Below are 21,528 nucleotides of genomic sequence, written 5' to 3'. Positions count from 1 at the left end.
GAGACAGTTTACAGTTTTTGCTGTCTTTCTATTTGTTCATCCATGTATAGTTTGCATACAAATTTTTATTTCAATTTTTAAATAGCACGAACAGTGTGATGCACTTTTTGATTTTACATAATGAATATAAAATGTCCTATTTTAATTAATTAATTATTAATTTATCTTATGTTTAAAAATTATTAAACCCAGGGTTAATGTACCCTGCGTGTGATCTTTGGTACGGCACAGAATCAACAGCGGCTCTGTAACGCGGCTTCAGATTGGTTGAGAGCGGTACGCCTACATCTTTAACGTCAGGCTGCATGGTTATTCACGACGCGTTTACGCTGAGTTTGGACTCGCAGAGGCTGGAGTTCAGTGTAGATACGTAAACTACGCTCGGGCTGTTCTCAGCGTGAGAGGCTCTGCTGCTGAAAAGTGCAGGAAAAGTTTGGAGTTTGCTGAACTGTTGAATTGATTCTCCAGAAACAGGGAGAGAAATCTCAGGAGACTCCACAGAAAATGCCAGGACAGATTATCAGCGGGAAGGAAGTCTCTGCGTAAGTTCTGCACCTAGCTCATTATCAGCACATTTTATTGTATATAAACTATAGTTAATTTAGCACTAGAGGTGGGTAACCCAGGTCCAGAAATTAAAAATCCATCCCAGGGTTGGCGCAGCAGAGCCGCCCAGGCATTTGGTACAAAACCCTGGGATGGATTTTTATCTTCTGGACCTGGGTTACCCACCTCTAAGCCACATTTCACTCAGAGCTCTTCTGAGACAATATTCCATAATTTTCTTGAAACTCTATAGTTATATATGTTGGCATGCAGTTTATAATGAAACGTGGTGCAACAGTGAGCTGGAGAGAGACAGGGGCGCGCGCCAGCCACGTGCAGCGCTCACGAGCGTCTCATTATGGAAGCGTTTAAAATATATTACACTATACTTTTAGATTTCTGCAGAATTTAATAATCAGATCAAATAAAATCATATAAACTGTGCGTGCTGGATTTACTGCACTTATATTAGCTATTTTCTCATAAAGTCGTGGATGCAGTTCTTCAACACTTTACCACGAGTTCATTGTTGAAATATGGCATCAGATCAAGGGCAGGTTTTATGCTTTTATGGTTCTGAAGTGTTTTGCAGCGACCCTGACACACATTCATTAACTTTTTCAGACCCTGCATGCATTACAATGGACATCATGTATTTTCTTTATCTGTAAAATGCTTGTTGCACATTGTTAAAGAGCTGTTGTCTATCAGAATTGACCATAATAGCTTGGCCCCGCCCACTGCACTAGAGAAACAGTAGTACTAGAATTAAGTAACAGCTAATTTTTACTAATTTAATGTATTTAAGAACTGTTTTACTGTTTAGGGATGGATTATTAAAAAATATAAAATATACAATATTACACACAGACTTCCAATACAATGGACAAAAAAATATATATATATTTTTTAGTTAATTAGATTTATTTGCTATATAGATTTTAAACTCAGTTTCAGCAGTGAAGAGAAGATTTGAAGGGCTGACAGGAGAAGAATTGCAGTAATAAAATAATTGAAAAGATAAAAATTGAAAATAAAAAATGAAGGTCGCTTGGCTGTACAGCACTGCAGCTACTGGACAACTAAAAAAAAAGTAAAATAAAATAGGGGTGTTAATTAAACATGTAGATACACAGTTTTGAAAACTAATGAGATCTACAGTATTGTCAGAAAACACAATAACCATTTTATTTTATTTATTTTAGTCACAAGATCAAACATGCTTAAAGAAATTTAAAGGTTGTAATAATTCAAGCTAGTTTTTAAACTTGTTAAAATTGTGTTTTATTAGTGTTTTAATGCCAAAATCAAAGTATATAGTGTTTTTCTATACTCTGTGGGTTGGATATTTTTTGTAATTTTTTTCTAATTTTTCTGTGTCTCAGTGATCACAAGACTTTGCTCATGTTGTCCTAATTTGCTCCTTCACATGACTGATTTGGCTGTAATTACTCAGCGAGTGAGTTATCTACTCATCCCTTACAATAAAGATTTTTGTGGTAATTGATTATGAGTGGGTGAATTGACTCTTTAAAGAATCTGAGTGTGTGAAACACTTTATTGATTGCTGGATGTTTGCGTGCACTGTGTATAGTGATCTTTTGATTGCACTGTGACCTTTGTGCAGGCCAGGTTATCACAGAGAGTTGTATCATTGAATACATTGTGGATTTGATCAGAGTACAGTGCTTCCTCCTCCTCCCCCATGATGGTGAATGATCACTAGAACAGTGACACAGTTCAGGATTACATTATTATTATGTAATCTCAGGCCTGCATTGGGTCACAGGTCACAAGACTAAATTCGAAAAACTCATAGAATTTATCGCATTCTTTCTGAAATGTGAAATATGTTTGAACATCATAGCAACCACCATGGATACCACCTAGCAACCACTTAGTAACAACATCCATCCATCCATCCATCACAGATACCATAGCAACACCATAGCAACCACCACAGACACCTTAGCAACCAGCTAGCAACTGACATGAATATGCACTGCAATCACACTCACAGTTTCTGCAGGAACTGCAGTCTAGTTTAAATTAATTGTGTAATCTGATTGGGTGATGTTGGATTAATTGTTTCCTGTTTGTTTTTTTAAATCCAGTCAGGTGAGAGAGAGGCTGAAGAAGGAGGTGGAGGCCATTCTGAAGCAAGATGCAAACTTCAGACCAGGCCTGGTGGTGCTTCAGGTCAGTGCGAGGATGTGCCTTAATTCAGACCTAAGTGTGAAATTTTAAATAAAATTCTAATTATTTTTATGCTGCAGCTAACTCTTAAAAATCCTCACTAAAATATCGCTTAAATTAAACAAGTAATTGTTTGGTTTACATTTTTCAGTCTGTTCACTGATTCCTTTTTTGTTTGTTTGTTTTAGTCAATAAGCTGTGACCCACTTTTATAGAATACAATCCTAAAGTAATTTCTTTGTGCAAAATAGCCTTCAAAAACCCATTTAAACATACATAAGCATGCAAAGTGAATTTAAGAGCATTGTTTTAAGAAACTGAGGAGGAACAATGGCAACTACATGTATAAAAGTTACTACAATAAAATTAAAGTATCTAAACTGCACAAAATAAATGAGGCAACAAAATGATATATTTCACATCTTTGCATACCTCTGCATTCAGAGAACATTGGTCAGAAATATAATATAAAAGACGAATACAAAATCAGATAAGCATTGTTATTTTTCTCCACCACTATACAAGGCCAACTACCCAACCCACTCATTAGGACTCCCCCTTTTGTTTTCCCACAAAATCTTACAGCACTTCATATCTTACAGCTTCCCTCTGCTACTGACAACTTTTATGGAGATGCAGATTTCATTTTCCAGCCGGACTTGGCACACTGCCCACACTGCCAAAAGTACCAATTGGTCTTATATAATATTCTAATTTTCTAAGTTACTTATTTTCATTGGTTGTTTTTAATTGTATTTCAGGTGGGAAACAGAGACGACTCCAATCTGTATATCAGTATGAAGCTGAAAGCTGCTGCTGAGGTAAAGAGCTCGACCAGTACAGTTTATATTAGAAGAGATTTTCTTGTAAATCTTGCGTTTGTTCTGCATTTGTTTCCATATAAAGAATTGCCTTTTGCTTGAATTTAGATTGGAATTAATGCCACACATCTCAGACTTCCTCAGACTGCTACTGAAGATGAGGTGAGTACCTTGTAAATGTGCCTCTGATCCTTTTCGTTTACTTATATTTTCTATAGCAGGGGTTCCTGAACTTTTGCAACTCAGTCCCCTTAGCCCACCACAAAATCTATTTATTTATTTATTTCTATTTATTTATATATATTTTTGCAATTTAAAACCACATATAGCATATAACTATGGCTGGGTACCCAAACTATACTTTTTTCGAAACCTTTTTCTAGATTGTAACCCAAAAATACAAAAACCTATAATTATTCTAATACAATGTGTGAGAATTCTCGACCTAAACATGTTTTATTTTGCAAATAAATGAACCTATAAGCTTATTAAGTAACTTCATAAGGTAAATTACATTTGGTGCACTATTTATATATTTAGAATATATTTTTTTAACTTCGAAAATTGAAAAAAAAAAAAAAAAAAAAAAAAATTATATATATATATATATATATATATATATATAATTTTTTTTTTTTTTTTTTTTTTTTTTTTTTGGGCAATATCTCTGCAGCCCACAGGTTGAAAACCACTGGTCTATAGTATTGAGGTTTTACAACATATGATGTTACTGCTAATAGAATAATTGCTAACAGAAACTGCACATGTATTCAGGTCCTGCGGAGCATCAGGGAGGTGAATGAGAACTCGAGTGTTCATGGACTCATTGTACAGCTGCCTCTGGACTCCATTCACCGCATCGACACTGAGAAGGTCACCAACGCTGTAGCTCCAGAGAAAGATGTAGACGGGTAAGAAAATAGAAATGAAAACTTGAGTTTTTTTCCACCAATTTGTCCATTGCAGCAAATGCTATGTGGTTTACACAGTGGTTAATGAGATCTAGTGCAAAGTTAGTTATGTAGTGGAACTTTTTGGAAGGTGTCCCGGAAAATGTCTGGCCATCTGTTCCTTATTGACCTCAAGCTCAGAAGTACTTGGGTTCTGCGGCAGGACAATGACCCAAAACACACAAACCTCTAAAGTTCACCTCTGAATGAATTAAAAAACTAAAGGAAGGTTTAGGAGTGGTCCAGTTAAAGTCTGGATGATTGAGATGCTGTGGATGATCTTAAACAGGACTTATATGCTGGAAAATTCTCCAATGTGTCTGAATTAAAACTGTAATTCTGTAAAGAAGAGTGGAACTAAATTCCTCCCTAGAGATAAGAGTCAAAGACTTATCAGTTATCAGTAAAGCTTGATTGCAGTTGTTGCTGTGAAGAGTGACACAACCAAGTTATTACATTTAGGGGTTAAACATTTTTTCCACACAGGTCTAGATTGGTTTGGATTGTTGTTGTTTTTTTTTTTACATTATTTCCATTAATAAATAAAATTGTCATTTAAAAAGTGCTTTTTATATTTACTCATGTTATCTTCTGTCTGATAATAAAGTTTGTTTGATAATCGGAAAATATTAGTTTGACAAAAAAGCAAAAACAAAAGAAATCCCATGTTCATGATTGAGTGTTTAAAGCATAGCTGTATCATACTCCTTAAATTATGAAAGTACCGTAATGATTAAATTAGAAGTAGCACTATAAAAAGTGTCATATGTTTTCTGTTTGTAGTTTAACAAGCATAAACGCAGGAAAGCTGGCCCGTGGAGATCTCGACAAGTGTTTCATTCCCTGTACTCCTAACGGCTGCATGGAGCTTATCAAACAGACAGGTAGGTGACAGTTCTTAAAGTTTATTACTGATGACTTCCTTAAATTAGGAAAAATGGCCTAAAACATGTGCATTCTGTTTAATGTGGTTTCTGGTGCCCCACAAGAATTAGTGGTGGTTAAACAATTTTTTATTATTATTTTGCAGGTGTGTCTGTGCTAGGGAAAAGGGCTGTTGTGATTGGCCGCAGTAAGATCGTGGGCGCACCAATGCACGACCTTCTGCTCTGGAATCATGCTACTGTAACCACCTGTCACTCGAGAACCGCTGACCTGGCTGCTGAGGTAAATATCTAATCATAGAAGATTATGAACATTTAGAAGCAGTATAAGGTTTGACCTGAACTTTGTGGGAAACCAGTAAGTCAATAAGTAATATCAATATTGCCTGTTGTGTTTTCTTTGGTGTATTCAGGGGAGCAATTACTTTAAGACAATTACACTGGTCTGTTCTCTCACCTGCTTACTAACTGTGCAACACACACATACACACAGTACAGTTTTACTGCTGCTGTGGTCTTTCACACCGTTTACTCAAGCGATACACAGACTTCTGTAACTTATGTTCCAGTGCAAGACAGAACTGTTTTTAACTTTCAGCACATGCACACATGTTGCTCAGGAAAAGGTGGTGCAAATAAACAGTTTTCAGGAGAGAAATCTGTGTAGATTTATATCCAGTAAAATGTATTCTTTTTGTAAAATAATTATTCATCTTGAATCTAAAATCCTCTTCACAGGTGGGAAAGGCGGATATTTTGGTGACTGGGATTGGAAAGCCTGAGATGGTGAAGGGAGAGTGGGTGAAGAAGGGAGCAGTGGTCATCGACTGTGGTATCAATCATATTCCAGGTGAGCATGGTCAGGAATATGTTGAACACAAAATTTTCTTTGTTTTCTTTTATTTTATATTTTGTTTAATATTAACACTCATAGCAACTTGTTCAATGAGCACCTGCTAAATACGCTAAATATGTTTAATAGGCTTTAATAGGCTCCAAACTTTTTTAACACAACACAATTATGTTTCAGTAATTTGATGGCAGATATTTGATGAATAAATAAATGTAAGCTGTTCTACCCTCCTGTTCTTGACCATAAATCTGATTAAATGTCCCCACAGATGACACGAAGGCGAGTGGGAAGCGAGTGGTGGGTGATGTTGAGTTTGCCTCTGCTAAAGAGCAGGCAGCCTTCATCACACCGGTTCCAGGAGGAGTCGGACCCATGACTGTAGCCATGCTTATGCAGGTACACCTCCTATCTGCCTGTTTCTTATTCCTAAGTGTATATTTGTGGCAACAGCCCTAATGTTGATATTTTTTCAGTGTTTTTTGGGGGCTGGATCTTCTCTCTGTTTTATGTGGTTTTATCATTGTTTTTGTTTATTTTATTTTTATTATTATTATTATTTTTTTTTTTTTTTACAGAATACTGTTATTAGTGCCAAGCGCTTCCTTCAGGAACATAAACCAGGAAAATGGAATATCTCTTATACCAAACTCGACTTGCAGAGACCCGTTCCAAGGTTTGCCTCTTCTTCATATGCCTGTCATGATAATGTAATCATAGATAGATAGATAGATAGATAGATAGATAGATAGATAGATAAAAATACAATAAAATAATCTAATAACTGACTTTAATATTGCCTATTGTGTTTACTGATTGTGACTGGATGTAGAGAAGTATAAATATATACTATTCCGACATTCTACTATTGGTTTGGGACTCTGTGGGCGTGGCCTAAGCTTTTGTTCTCTGGCTTTATTTTTTTCCTTTTACATTACTTTTACTTTTATACTTTAAGTAGTTTAGAAATCAGTACTTTTACTCTTTTACTTGAGTTGAAACACTAGTATCTATACTTCTACCCGAGTAGTGAATGCTTTCGAATACTTTTAAATACTTTCGACTATAATATTGTTTCTGTTTGTCTCTTAGCATTCTCTTTGTTCATAGTTAGATTAAGATAATCTCTGTATCTGTATATAATAATCTTTTGTCTATATGTAATATTTTAATTTGTGTTTTTCAGTGATATCGTCATCTCTCGCTCTTGCGTGCCGAAACCCATCAACCACTTGGCGAGAGAGATCGGGCTTCTCTCAGATGAAGTGGAGCTGTACGGCAAGACCAAGGCCAAAGTTCAGCTGGAGACTATTGACCGACTTCGGGCTCAAGCTGATGGCAAATATGTTGTAGTTACTGGGTAAGAAATGTGAAATCTTGTTTTACTAAGATTTGGCAAAAAGTGTTATTATTTATGTACAAATAGAGACAATTATGACCTGTCCAATAGACGTGATGCAGTATCACGTATTTTACAATAGACTGTACATTATACCACAGTTAGTTCTGATCCTGCAATGTGATTGGCTGAGAGGCGTTCTATGAGTGCCATTATCAGCCAGTAATGCACTGTAACCAAAGCTCTCCGTGAATTATTCCTCCACATACAGGTAACCTAACAACAAAGCAGCGCTTACAAACCAAATAATCAAATCAAATCAAATCAAATTTATTTGTATAGCGCTTTTTACAACAGGTGTTGGCACAAAGCAGCTTTACAGAAACATGATTACAGGACAAAGAATCAGGCAAAACATTACACATAGAAAACACAGAATACAGAACCCCCAGTGAGCGCGGAGGCAAGGAAAAACTCCCTCAGAGCTGCAGGAGGAGGAAGAAACCTTGGGAGGACCAAGACTCACATTAAAGGGGGGACCATCCTACCACTGGTCAAACGGCTTTTAAATAGAAATTTAAAAAGTCTTTTATACATCTATATAGGTTTTATGTACTCAGGAGTGTAATAGCGCCACTAATGGCTTGGATGTAATCTGTAGTGGAGAGTAAGATGGTCGATGAGCAGCTGATCTGTGGTGGTGGTGGAGAAGAGCTGACTTCAGAAACTTCCATCAGTCTGGCCGGACAGGAGACGCGAGAGCCTGAGGGTCAACATCGGTATCGGGTCAGACAGGTGGGCAGTCAGTAACTCGGAGGAAGGCAGAGAGATGGAATTAGTTTTGACTGGATTTATGCAAAACTGAGAATATTAAAACATTATCAGAGTGTGGCAAATGACTCCGGCAGAACTGAATAAAACAGCCTAACTAAAGGCAGAGAGCCAGAAGGTAACATAGACATGGAGGCACCCTGAAACACCAGCATCCACCCACTCCACCGTCTACAAACCTGAGTGACCGTGTGCAGTGGGAGAACAACAGCACCAGCATCTCAGTTTACCACAATTTCCTCTGTCCATGAACCCCTGAATCTGCAGCCTTATCTAAAGGGAAAAACATTAATTACCAAAAGCTAAACTAAACAAGTAAGTTTTCAGTCTAGACTTAAAGATTGAGACTGTGTCTGAGTCCCGAACATATTCGGGGAGATTATTCCAGAGTTGAGGCGCTTTATAAGAGAAAGCTCTTCCTCCTGCAGAGCTCCTCTGAATTTTAGGCACTACTAATAAACCAGCACCCTGAGATCTGAGTAATCGCGGTGGTTCATAACAGGAGATGAGGTCTTGTAAATACTCAGGAGCGAGTCCGTGTAGGGCTTTATACGTTAACAGGAGAAATACACAACAGCGCAGAAACAAACAGAGCAGCAATGGAACTATTTTATCTGGCGGAGTTTTTATAACCAAACAGACTCTTGACTCTTTAAAATCTTTCAATAAACATTAATAATGTGGTATAATTAAGCAGTAATACACTTGAGGTTCGTGCTATAATGTGTAATATTGATCTCGCGCTTATGACCACAGCGCAGCAGTGCTAATATTACACGTTATAGCACAAACCTTGAGTGAATTATTGCATAAATATATTGTTGGGTGTTTAGCACCATTCCCATGTTCATTAATATAAATGACACAGAGTTTGCTTTCCTAAATAATTTTATTTGTGCGTTTGTAGAATCACTCCCACACCTCTTGGAGAGGGGAAGAGCACCACTACGATAGGACTGGTGCAGGCTCTTGGTGCTCACCTCAACCGCAATGTGTTTGCTTGTGTACGCCAACCATCTCAAGGCCCCACATTCGGTATTAAAGGTGAGCTTTGAGGATACTTTCACATTCTCTTTTTTGCTTTTACGTATTAGCATTAGCATTAGCGCTACGTGCTTCTCTCTCCTACCCACACTGCATCTCTTAGTGCCGCTGTGCAAAAAACAGCAAAAGCAAACCACCTGTCCTTTTTTCACCTCCTGGACCTGAGCATGAACTTCAGATCAGCTGTTTCCTGTTTCTCCACTCCAGCAAAAGATGCTCCACATATGAGCTGCTAACTCATCTATAACCCTTTATAAAGCTACGAGTCTCTCCTCTCTCTAATATGAGGGGTTTTGTTGTTGGTGAAGAAGGAGGGGTTTATACAGGTATCAATGTGCAGCATGTGAGACTTTTTCTTACTTTCCAATCAATAGGTGGCGCTGCTGGAGGTGGTTATTCTCAAGTTGTTCCTATGGAAGAGGTACTATAGCTTTCCATATCCCCCGATTGTTACATTTTATAACATTGTTAATTAATTAATTAATGGTGTCTTGATTTTGATTTTAGTTTAATCTGCATCTCACCGGTGATATCCACGCCATCACTGCTGCCAACAACCTGGTAGCTGCTGCTATTGATGCTCGGATGTTCCACGAGGCGACTCAGTCTGATAAAGTAAGAACTGTATTTGTTCTCCAGGAAATTCTGAATTTATCTCAGAAATATGAAGGCAGTATTATGAATTGTTTTGTATGCAGCATATCTCACTCTATTGTGCTTCTTCTGCTTTTCAGGCACTTTTCAACCGCCTTGTTCCACTAAGTGGAGGCCAGAGGAGGTTCTCTCCCGTACAGATCAACAGACTGAAGGTGTGAATAAATTATATTTTATTTTACTTTCTAACTTTTGTTCTAAATTTTAATATATTTTTTTTAACTTAATAATGATCTCAATTTGAACGTTTTTTTACTTTTTAAGCTGTATTTTTTCATATGCTTTCCTGTTAAACGTTTCTAATTATCTTTTATATAAAAACAATATGTAGGGCTCCAACTAATAAGTATTTTGATCATTTTCGATTAATTGATCAGATTAAAAAGGGAAAAAAGCTACATTTAATTTCTATTATTTTATTTAATAAACTAATAAACTTTAATCGACTATATTTAAGTTAAATTGCTTGTTTATAATGCTTTTTTTCTGTGCTTCATACTAAAAGAAACTGGGAATAGAGAAGAGTGACCCCACCACGCTCTCTGAGGAGGAGATCACACGCTTTGCCAGGTTGGATATCGACCCCGAGTCTGTCACCTGGCAGAGAGGTATGAAGATTTTATACTCTGAATTTACTACTGATTTTAAAACCACGTTTATCCCGAATTAATTAAATATATCTTTTGATAACTGATTCTGAATATAAAAATACTTTAACTGTCTGGATAAGAGGCAGCAAACTCAGTTCCTCTAGGGACTTTGATATTTATTCTTACTAAGTGTCAGAAGTAGGAAAATACTAAAACACTGATTTTAGAACATGTAGAGCACCCAGTTTGACAGCCCTGATTTTTTTCCCTCCTACTTTTCCTAAAATTCAGTGCTGGACACCAATGATCGCTTCCTGAGGAAGATCACAATTGGCCAGGCTCCTACTGAGAAAGGCCACACCAGAACCGTGAGTATGATGAAGCCATATAGAACCATTAGAAAGAAGAGATGTACAGTATGTTCCACTTTCTTTCAATGCAACAGCCTTATAATAGATGCATTATGGGATGAAGGCGTGAAGCAGGAGTCAGGCCTTGATGTACCATATTTTTTTGCACTATAAGGCGCTTTTGAAATCCTTTAATTTCGATGGTCTAATGAAGGTAATTTAAAAACCAGGACATTTCCTCACTTTTAAAAAAAAAAAAACGGAACACCCGGGAAAGGACGTGAAATACGGACATGTCCCGGGAAATACGGACGTTTGGTCACCCTAACAGTGTTAAAACAAGCTACTAGTTAATATCACCCTGGTTTACTGGAGCACTCAGGGTTCTTCAATGCAGCGCATTTGGGTGGCATTAGCCGCTAACCGCTAGCAGTTAGCTGAGCTTTAGTGTAAATCTGGAAATCTAAGTTTGCTGTAAATAAACAGAAGAGTTTACTCACCCAAATAAACAGTTTTCAGGAGATACATCTGTGTAGATTAACATCCAGCACTTGATTGACTTTAAAAGATTTATTTATTTTTAAGAATTACAGTTTTGTTTACTTAACGTAACATGGCTTTACAGAAGGAAGGCATTAAGATGATTGACATTTTAAATCTCTCTCCTAACACACATACACACAGTCCTCTATTGTTAAAATTTAAATGTGTGTGTGTGTGTGTGTGTTGCAGGCTCAGTTTGATATCACGGTGGCCAGTGAGATCATGGCTGTGCTGGCTCTCACCAGCAGTATGGAGGACATGAGGCAGAGGTTGGCTAAGATGGTGGTGGCCACAAGCCGCAGTGGAGACCCCATCACTACTGAAGACCTGGTGAGTGCAGCAGTGATGTGTATATGTGTGTGTTCAGTAAACTGTTGTTTTAAGGGAAAAAAAAAAAAAAAAACTAAGTGGATAATATCTATATATAATGTAATTCAGCATGACCCATTATCTCAAAATTGGAAAAGTGCCCTTAATCAGCAGAACACTGTGATGACTTTGATGACTGTAATTTTCTCTTTATCTCGTGTTTAGGGTGTGTGTGGAGCGCTGACTGTGTTAATGAAAGATGCCATCAAACCCAACCTAATGCAGACACTTGAGGTATGAGAACAAACAATGTTTTTCTGTGTGTAAATATGTAAATGTGTTGTGTGTAAAATTGAAATATTGGAAAGGCCTGCTTAACAAAACTACAGCTAGAAGTCCCTTATAATACAGTGCGCCTTATAGCACAAATACAAATACCGTAATTTAAAAAAATGTTATTGTTTGAGTCCCACTCATTTGTTTATCTTTTTTTAGGGGAATCCTGTGTTTGTTCATGCTGGACCTTTTGCCAACATCGCTCACGGGAACTCCTCTATTTTAGCTGATAAGATTGCTCTGAAGCTGGTGGGACCTGAAGGATTTGTAGGTAAGATAGAGTAGGATACTGTGTGAATTGGCATTTCTTACTCCTGAGGTGTGAATTTTTCACACATTTTATGAGCTGAGAGATACAGAACTGGCATATGAAGTATCTTAAGCATGTGGACGGCCATGACTGAGGGATGGGCTCCGACAGCTGATGGCAATCTGCATGACCGGGATTCGAACAGCAATCTCTCGATCATAGTGGCAGTGTTTAGCCTGCTGGACCACTCTGAGACCCCGGTTATATTTTTATTGAGTGTTTCTAACCAATTTTCTGTCTTGGCTTTTCTCTTCTTTAGTGACGGAGGCAGGTTTCGGTGCAGACATCGGGATGGAGAAGTTCTTTAACATTAAGTGTCGTTACTCTGGGCTGAGGCCTCATGTAGTGGTGCTGGTGGCAACAGTCAGAGCGCTGAAGATGCACGGTGGAGGACCAACTGTGAGTACAAAAAATATATATATATATATATTTATATAATGGTAAATATTAGTGGATTAAGTTGATTTGTTTGTGTGTGTGGGTAGACTCCTTTTTTGGGACTGGTCTGAGAGGAAAGGACTGTATTAAATAACTAATCTGAATTGATTTTTATAGATTTTTATAGTTTTTTTTTTTTTGTCTGTAGGTCACAGCTGGCATGCCTCTACCAAAGGAATACACTGAGGAGGTATTTATATTTGTAAATCTCTGTTTGTAAAAAGAGTCTTAGTGTAAAGATTGTATACATCTTTATACAAGAACTGACTGATATAAAATGATGTGTTTTAGAATCTGGATCTGGTGGAGAAAGGCTGCAGTAACTTGAGGAAACAGGTGGAGAACGCTAAACACTTCGGGGTGCCGGTCGTTGTGGCAGTCAATGCCTTCAAGTAAGAGTTTGAAGAATATTTTAATATATATATATATATTTTATTTCAGATCTTAAGCCTCAGGGTTGATTCGTTTATTATATAAGACCAACTGGTACATTTGGGGCAATGTGGGCAGTGTGCCAGGTCCTGCTGGAAAATGAAAAATCAGTGCTTTTTTTTTTCCCCGGAAAATCTTACAGCACTTTATGCTTCCCTCTGCTGACAACTTTTATAAAGATGCACTGATGCACACTGCCCACACTTCCAAAAATCTCAGTTGGTCTTATATAATATTCTAAAATATTAATTAAATTTCAATGATATTCAAGTTTTTTTATATGCACTAGTATTTGTTGTTGCATGCAAAAGTTACAACCAACACACTTACATGGGAACACGGTTGCCGAATGGCACAGATAAAAAAAAAAATTATATGGCTTTAATATAAAGCCTCTACCTAGAAAAAAATAAAATTATTCTCAATATTACAACTACAGAAAAAGAATATTAAATTACACCAATAGAACACAAAGATAAAAACAGTGATTGTGTATACATACGAAAAAATCTGTTATTGTACATTTGTCAAATTATATTTTGATTTAAAAATCTTTTGTCATGTTTTATAGATGGCAATGTTTTCCAAATGGGTAAAATCATTGTTCTGAAGACTGACTTGTGTAAAGAAATGCATTAAGTGCTCTGGGATATTTTATTCATTTGAATACAATTTATAAATAAATGCTAAGATTTTAAATATTTTATTCTAAATAGAGAGAATCTGTTTCTGACGCAGATTGCATGTATAAATTTGAAAGATATGGATAAACATGACTAAAACTGAACTTACTACAGATCATTTAAAACCAATAGTATGTAAAACAGTAAATTTCAGTTCTGATCATTCTCTGATCTGTTCTCTACAGGACAGATACTGATGCTGAAGTGCAGCTGATCTGTAAGCTCTCTAAAGAAGCTGGGGCGTTTGATGCGGTGCCGTGCACTCACTGGGCAGATGGTGGCGCTGGAGCTGTGGAATTGGGAAAGGCTGTGCAGAAAGCTGCAGAGGCTCCCAGCAACTTCAGCTTCCTCTACAACACTGAGGTAACTAACACACCTTTACCTGCAGTACTCTTACCTGCAGTGACCTGCCTGTTTTATATTAAATAACATCATATTTGTGCACATTTTTCTTAGTTCTGTCGATAAAGTGCTGCTTTCTCTCTCTCTCCTTTATTCAGCTGCCCGTCGCTGATAAGATCAGAATTATTGCACAGAAGATTTACGGGGCCGACGACATCGAGCTCCTCCCAGAGGCTCAGCGTAAAGTAGAGCTGTACACAAAACAGGTGAGAGCGGGTCTGTGAAGGTGAAGACCTCGTTTAAATAAATGGTTTGATTTACACCTCAGACCTCTTCTAACACCTAGATGCTTTTATATGTTTTTTTTTTTGTGCTGGTGCTCCAGAAATTATTTGTTTGTAATGAAACCTATATATATTTTAGATTTAAACTTCGAGTGTCTCCATTTATATGATTCACAGAGCAGTTAATGCGTTTCTTTATTACTACTGATCATTCAGACATCCATGTTCCTAAATTTCTCAGTTTTATAGGTCGCTTCCCCTTTTAATTCATTTCCAAGGGAAAGGATGGTACTTAAAACAAGAGGGTACAAATAGGAAATGGGATTGTGCCCAAAGTCAGAGTATGTCAGAAAACATCATTAAAAAATAGCTTACATTATTGATTCTTAAATTCATTATTGATTTTTTACAAGCATAAACATCTTAGGTGCCTAATACATTTATGAAGAACTGTATTAAGTGTACGTCAGAGCTGTCAAATAACAAAGTACAAATGCTTAGTTACTCTACTTAAGTAAAAATGTTGGTTATCCATACATTACCTGAGTAATTATTTTTTACTTCTACCTATTTTTAACTTGTACACAATTATTTATATTTTCTACTTCTTACATTGAAAAAATATCTTACATTACATTACAGGGCATTTAGCTGACGCTCTTATCCAGAGCGACTTACAATTATTTTTATTCCTATTACAGAGTTGGGCCAATGTAGTGTTAGGAGTCTTGCCCAAGGACTCTTATTGGTGTAGCACAGCATAGTCACCCAGACCTGGAATTGAACCCCAGTCTCCCACATGGTAGCTCACTGGCAGGTGGTGGTGTTATCCACTGCACCACACCAAACATCTTTGTTACTCTTTGTTACTCTTTGTTACTCTTATTTCATTCTGGTTTTCATCATAAAAAATAATAACCCCAGATAAATCTCTCCTTTATCCAGATAGAGTGAATCTGATTGTGATTGGATGTAGAGAAGTATAAACATATACCATTCCGACTCCCTATTGGTTTATACTGTGATCCATCACACCTGCACACGCCACTATAGTGCACTATGGACTAAGCTTTTGTTCTTAATGGCTTTATTTTTTCCCCCTTACATTACTTTACTTTTATACTTTTTTTTTAGCAGTTTTGAAACCAGTACTTTCTTAAACACTTGAGTAGATATTTTTTCAACTTCTACAAAAGTACTATATTAAACCAGAGTATTTATACTTCTACCTACAGAGTAATGATTGGAGATACTTTTCACACCTTTGGTCTGAATACGTGCATACATACCATTTGTTAACACGCACATTATTTTATTATTTTATTTTTTTTATTCCTCTCTCTGTAGGGTTTTGGTAATTTGCCGATTTGTATGGCGAAGACCCACCTGTCTCTTTCTCATGATGCTGAGAAGAAAGGTGTGCCCACCGGTTTTGTTCTGCCTATTCGTGATATTCGTGCCAGCGTGGGCGCCGGCTTCCTCTATCCGTTGGTTGGCACGGTGAGCATGAACCTTTCTACATTTATCTGTTGACTCTGCTGGCTAACATACTAATGTTAGCAGCAAGTTAGCTAAACTGGAAGGTGAAAATAAATCTTGACTAAGACTATAATAAATAACTGATAACTTTAGTCTGCATTTTACAAAATGCTGTTCTTAAATTCTTAAAATAAATTGATTAAGCTTTTAAAAAGCATTAGATTTGACTTTTTAAATGGTGGTAGCTCCCTGCAGTACAGTTCCTTAGGCCAGTGTTTTTAATCCTGGTCCTGGAGGAACCCTGTCCTTCACATTTTGTGTTTTCTCTGATCAGTCTAAGAAAACTGCACCTTGAATTGGTTGTCTATTTGCTTGATAATGTAAACGATATATAAAACGATATAAAAAATACGGGTTTTCACTGTTTGTTTTTTTCCGATGCAGATGCCGACCATCCCAGGCCTCCCAACACGTCCGTGCTTCTACGACATTGATCTCGATCCAGTGACTGGAGAAGTCATCGGACTCTTTTAGAGGAGAGAGGAGACGCGTGTTGAGCCGTAATGTGACCCACCTGTGTGCTGGAGATGATTTTAACAGTAAAATTAAGAAGATAAACCAGTATTGTAATAAGTGTTCTGATGTTTTTTTTTCTGTAGTTTTCAGATAGTCTTCCTAGTTTAGGAGTTTTTAGATGAGGTAGGATGGTGCTACTGTCAGCTTCAATAAAAAAAAGGCAAGAGGAATCTAAAATTTACTTTCAGAAACTGCACACCTTTTATTCCACCGTTATGGTTTCCATTTACATTGGTTAGATGAGTAGCTTTATTTCATTTAATGTTCTTTAATATTAATTTTGGAATATTAACACACACATGTTTTGAGTTTTTTAAATTCACAGTACATCTGGCAGCACATCCACGACACGTGCTGAAGTTTTGCACAAGAGCACGATGAGTAAAGCCGGGAGTATGTTCATAAAACACAGGAGTGCTGAACTATAACCAGGTGTCCAGGTGTTCACATTCTTCTTCCTCTTAAATACTGTAGAAATGCAGCCTCTGGTGCTTCATGCTCTCACAACTGCCACCTTTATAGAACCTAGAAATTCCTCTGGAAACTATGAGAGCGTACAGTAAACAAGAACATGACTATTATTATGTTTCTGTTTATTATGTGTTTTTCTCTTCTTTTTTTTCTTTTGAGAAACATTGTAGAATATCTTTAGCAATACGATACTACAACACACTACATCCATTTTATCCACATTGGACCACTGAGTTACCGTATTTTTTGCACTATACAGCGCACCGGATTATGAGGCATATTTTATCCACCACTAGTAAGGCACAGGGGTGTCTCCATTTTTTCCTATTAATTCTGCAGGGTTAGCGGCTAGCAATTAACAGCTAATGCAGCCCGACACAGCTACAAGGAGATTGATGAGGAACCCTGAGCGATGTTAGCTAGCAGTTCGTCCCACGTAGCTTGTTTTAACACAGTAAACATGCAGGCTACAGTCCAATATACTCTCCTCTGAACGGCGAAAAGCTAGCACTGTAGTTAGCGGCTAATGCTAAGGCAGCTCCAGTAGTGCTATCCAGGGTTGGCAGCAGGCAACAGGCTGATAATACTACCTTGGAACAGCAAAAGACTTAGCGCTTAGCACGGTTAGCGGCTAATGCTAATGCTGCTAGAATATATTAGGAATGACATAAGGAGCTCCGGATTATGAGGCGCACTAATGATTTTTGCAAAAAATTTAAGGATTTTAGGTATGCCTTATATTGCGAAAAAATATGGTAATTATGGTACATATATAGTAATTTAAAAAATATGGTCATTAAATTTCCACATTTCCGAATTTTCAAATAACCTACAATTATTTAAAAAAAAAACTGGCATTCAGTATCTTAACAGAGCTAGTATTAATAATAATGAGTGCAATCTTTTATACTTTACCAATGAAATTAATGACTCAATGTGACTCAAACACTGGAGAAATGTGAATTTCTTTCTGTTGAACTGGAACATTTCAATATAATTATCACTCTGTGAAAAAGATGTTCCCATTTATTTCCATCACAGATGTGTTACATGGAGAATGTTTGTTGTGATTAAAAATGATTAATCCGTTAATTGTCTTAAGCATGAGTGAAGCCTTTTTTACTGGATGTTCTGCAATTAAAGTTGTCTTATTTGTCTTATATCTTTCTTTTTGTGTATATTTGCAATTGCTCTGTAATCCGCCATAAACTTGCTGTTTAAACTAAGTATGCTCTGTCTGAGATTTGTACGCTGAATATATTTGTGGCTAGCTATGGATATTCAACATGTACATAGTTCAATTTTGATGTTGTTCAGACGTGTCTAAAATATATATATATACTTTTTGAGCTGCTGCTGATGCTGTAGCATTGCCAAGTAGCATCACAGTGCTAACGCTCTGAGGAAAGCAGCGCAGAGACTCGGTTCTGATACATCAGCTCACAGACGCAGTCTTGTGCTGATCGTCATCACCCTAGGAGTGATGAGGGGAAAGAGAATGCGTCATCTACTGTACTGTACCCACCCACCCAGAGAGAGCAAGACCAACTGTGCAGATGACAGCAAGCTGCATATACTTTACTGCAGTAATTATTTTACATTTTCACACAACTATCTGAACTTTCTTCTCCTCACATTTTAATAAAAACAGCGTCGTTACTCCTGTTTCATTTCAGCTGGTTTTTATTCCGGCTTCTCATCGTTCAATATAACCCCTATCCAGATAAATCTCTCCATCCAGATAGAGTGAATCTGATTGTGATTGTCGTGCACTATAGGACTCTGTGGGCGTGGCCTAAGCTTTTGTTCTTAATGGCTTTATTTTTTCCCTTACATTTTTTTTACTTTAATACTTTAAGTAGTTTTGAAACCAGTACTTTTACTGATTACTGCTACCAGATTTCTGTAAAGCTGCTTTGCAGCAACATCAGCTGCTATATAGATAAATATTTGATTTGATTTGGTTTCATTTGATCTGTTTCCTTGGTCTTGATGTGAACATGATCAGACTGGGTGCTCCTATCAAAGTATGATCAAAATGCTGACTCTTATTATTGCAGCTCTATTCAAGATTAGACACGTAATAGGACTTTTGTTTCCTCTGCTGTTTGTAACACAATCCAGTCATTTTGCAATCGTTTCTTTGAATGTTTGAGATCTGTCCTTTTTATAAAACTATAATTCATTTCCCTCATTTTCCTAAGTTGGTCTCAGATTGTGGAGAGATGATCTGGCTTTGGGAAATCTCAGGAATGCACAGATAATTTATATCATTTTTTAAAATCAGATTTACTTATATGGACAAATCACAAAGAATTAAGTCCTGAAGGAGAATGTCCGGCCATCTGTTTGTGACCTCAAGCTGCAATTAACTTGGGTTCTGCAGCAGGACAGTGACCCAAAACACAACAGCAGGTCCACCTCTGATTGGCTGAAGAAAAGCAAAGTGAGACTTCGGAGTGGCCTAGTTAAAGTCCTGACCTGAATCCTATTGAAATGCTGTGGCATCCCTTGTTAAAAAAAAAAAAGGAAATACTATATACATTATGAAAATACACATTAAATATACTTTCTCTGTATTTCCATAAAATGTATTGTTAAGCCATACTTTAAATTATACATTGTGTTGAAAGTAAAAAATATATATAGTGGCATTAAATACTGCTTAAAGTACACTTTAGTACATATATTTTTTTTTCCCAGTAGCTTTAAGGTGTACAAAATATGTGCATCAATATGCAAATTAGTACATTTACAATATACTTCAAGTGTATTAAAAAAGGTGTTTAAAAAACACAAACTTAAATTTAACTTTAATTTGCAGAAATTGTATGAAAAACACTCAAAAGCACAATTGAATATTTTTTGTTGTGTAAATGTAGCTTAATTACAAATGATATATACTTAAGTTGTCTTAAGTTTTTCCAAAATAGTACATTTAGTATGTATTTAAGTACACATTTTACTTCAACAAAGTATTGTGGTGTGGAAGAGGAAGGAGGATTCGTGAGACTCATTGCAAGTACTCAACAGCTCTTTATTAACAGGCGTGCCACTCGCTTATAGTCTTTAACAAGGTTAGGAGAGCGAAACCCAACTGCCACCACATCGCAAACAGCCCTGGGGCCACCAACCCAGCTATCCCACACAAAGATGGTAGGTCCCCTTAACCCACCCAAAACATACCCCCATAATGCCCCGCTGGCCCCGGATTACCATACCCCGCCCCCACAGACGCCACAGTATGTACTTTTTCATGTTAAGTATACTTCTAAACAATATACTTAAATACACTTTTCTTTTACAAGAGACGACCTTATCAATGTGGTCTGTGCTCAAACAATGTGGTGGAATTACAACAATTCTGTAAAAAAGAATGGGCCAAAACTCCCCCACAGCTCTGTGAAAGACTCATTGACTTATACTGCAAACACTTAATTGCAGTTGATGCCCCTAAAGAGTGGAACAATCAGTTATTTGGTTTAGGGGGTAAACACTTCTTCACAAAAGTCTAGATTGGTTTGGAAAGTTTTTTTCCAGCCACCAGATTCAGGGCTCACTTATGTCATTAATGTTATGGTTAATTACATCCTCCCATGCATTCAGATGATTTTAATCCGGTGTTTTTGATAGAGAGTAAGATATTTTATGGGTGTAATTTACCTGACGTTGATGCTGATGTGTTTAAGTGTTTAAATCATTTTTTTTTTACCTGATTTTCCAATCTTTTTTTTTTTTATAGGGTCATCCATGGTACCTTTTTTATTTTATTTTTTTATTTTATGTGATGTTGTATGTTGTTGTAAAATACAAAAAAGGGTTCCAAAACTTGTCATGCAGTGAGTGTATACCCAACGTTAGTGAAGGTGTTACTGATTTTAACGTTAGTGTTCCAGGGTTAAAAAGACATAATTCATTCAATTATTCATTTCTTTCACTTTTTGGATTTTTTTATTATAATGAATTATAATCAACTATTGCTCTATCCTGATGTTATTTAATACAATATTTAATACGTTTAGGATTTAGAATTTAGAATTTTGTTGCTCTGTAAATTTCCATTACATGCACCGAGCTCACCTTGACACGCCCACAATGTGTACCTGACACACCCAGTGTGATCTGATGCACTGAAAAATCACTATTCCAGCTGTTTTAAACAACATTTAAAACCATGCAGAAACAACAATCTGCAACAATCTGCTCAGATTACACCCTTAAATACTTTAGTAAAGCAATACTTTACTTAAATCAAGACAAACACATGGTA

The 21,528-nt window shown here is 36.8% G+C and overlaps 1 protein-coding gene across 1 annotated transcript; it reads left to right on the top strand.

The window, feature by feature from the left end:
* Window positions 1-321: 321 nt before the first annotated feature.
* mthfd1b (methylenetetrahydrofolate dehydrogenase (NADP+ dependent) 1b) lies at window positions 322-18,484 on the top strand. Its single transcript, XM_022672573.2, has 27 exons — window positions 322-542; window positions 2,661-2,745; window positions 3,504-3,563; window positions 3,672-3,725; window positions 4,338-4,474; window positions 5,297-5,397; window positions 5,544-5,680; window positions 6,136-6,247; window positions 6,519-6,646; window positions 6,826-6,923; window positions 7,434-7,607; window positions 9,325-9,461; window positions 9,836-9,882; window positions 9,969-10,076; window positions 10,196-10,270; window positions 10,621-10,723; window positions 10,997-11,073; window positions 11,788-11,928; window positions 12,133-12,201; window positions 12,403-12,514; window positions 12,813-12,952; window positions 13,140-13,181; window positions 13,283-13,383; window positions 14,292-14,469; window positions 14,607-14,714; window positions 16,080-16,232; window positions 16,656-18,484. The coding sequence occupies exons 1-27, from the start codon at window positions 505-507 to the stop codon at window positions 16,743-16,745; spliced, it is 2,805 nt and encodes a 934-aa protein (XP_022528294.2). The 5' UTR covers window positions 322-504; the 3' UTR covers window positions 16,746-18,484.
* The last annotated feature ends 3,044 nt before the right edge of the window (window positions 18,485-21,528 follow it).

This window comes from Astyanax mexicanus, chromosome 14 (assembly GCF_023375975.1).
Source record: "Astyanax mexicanus isolate ESR-SI-001 chromosome 14, AstMex3_surface, whole genome shotgun sequence".
Taxonomy (NCBI): domain Eukaryota; kingdom Metazoa; phylum Chordata; class Actinopteri; order Characiformes; family Acestrorhamphidae; genus Astyanax; species Astyanax mexicanus.
Note: the sequence above shows the minus strand (reverse complement) of the source record. Positions and strands in the feature narration are given on the sequence as shown.

Coding starts and splice junctions, on each gene's coding strand:
- mthfd1b (XM_022672573.2), top strand. CDS start 505: ATGCCAGGACAGATTATCAGCGGGAAGGAAGTCTCTGC. Junction 2,746..3,503: donor CAGGCCTGGTGGTGCTTCAG/GTCAGTGCGAGG, acceptor ATTGTATTTCAG/GTGGGAAACAGAGACGACTC. Junction 14,470..14,606: donor GCTTCCTCTACAACACTGAG/GTAACTAACACA, acceptor TCCTTTATTCAG/CTGCCCGTCGCTGATAAGAT.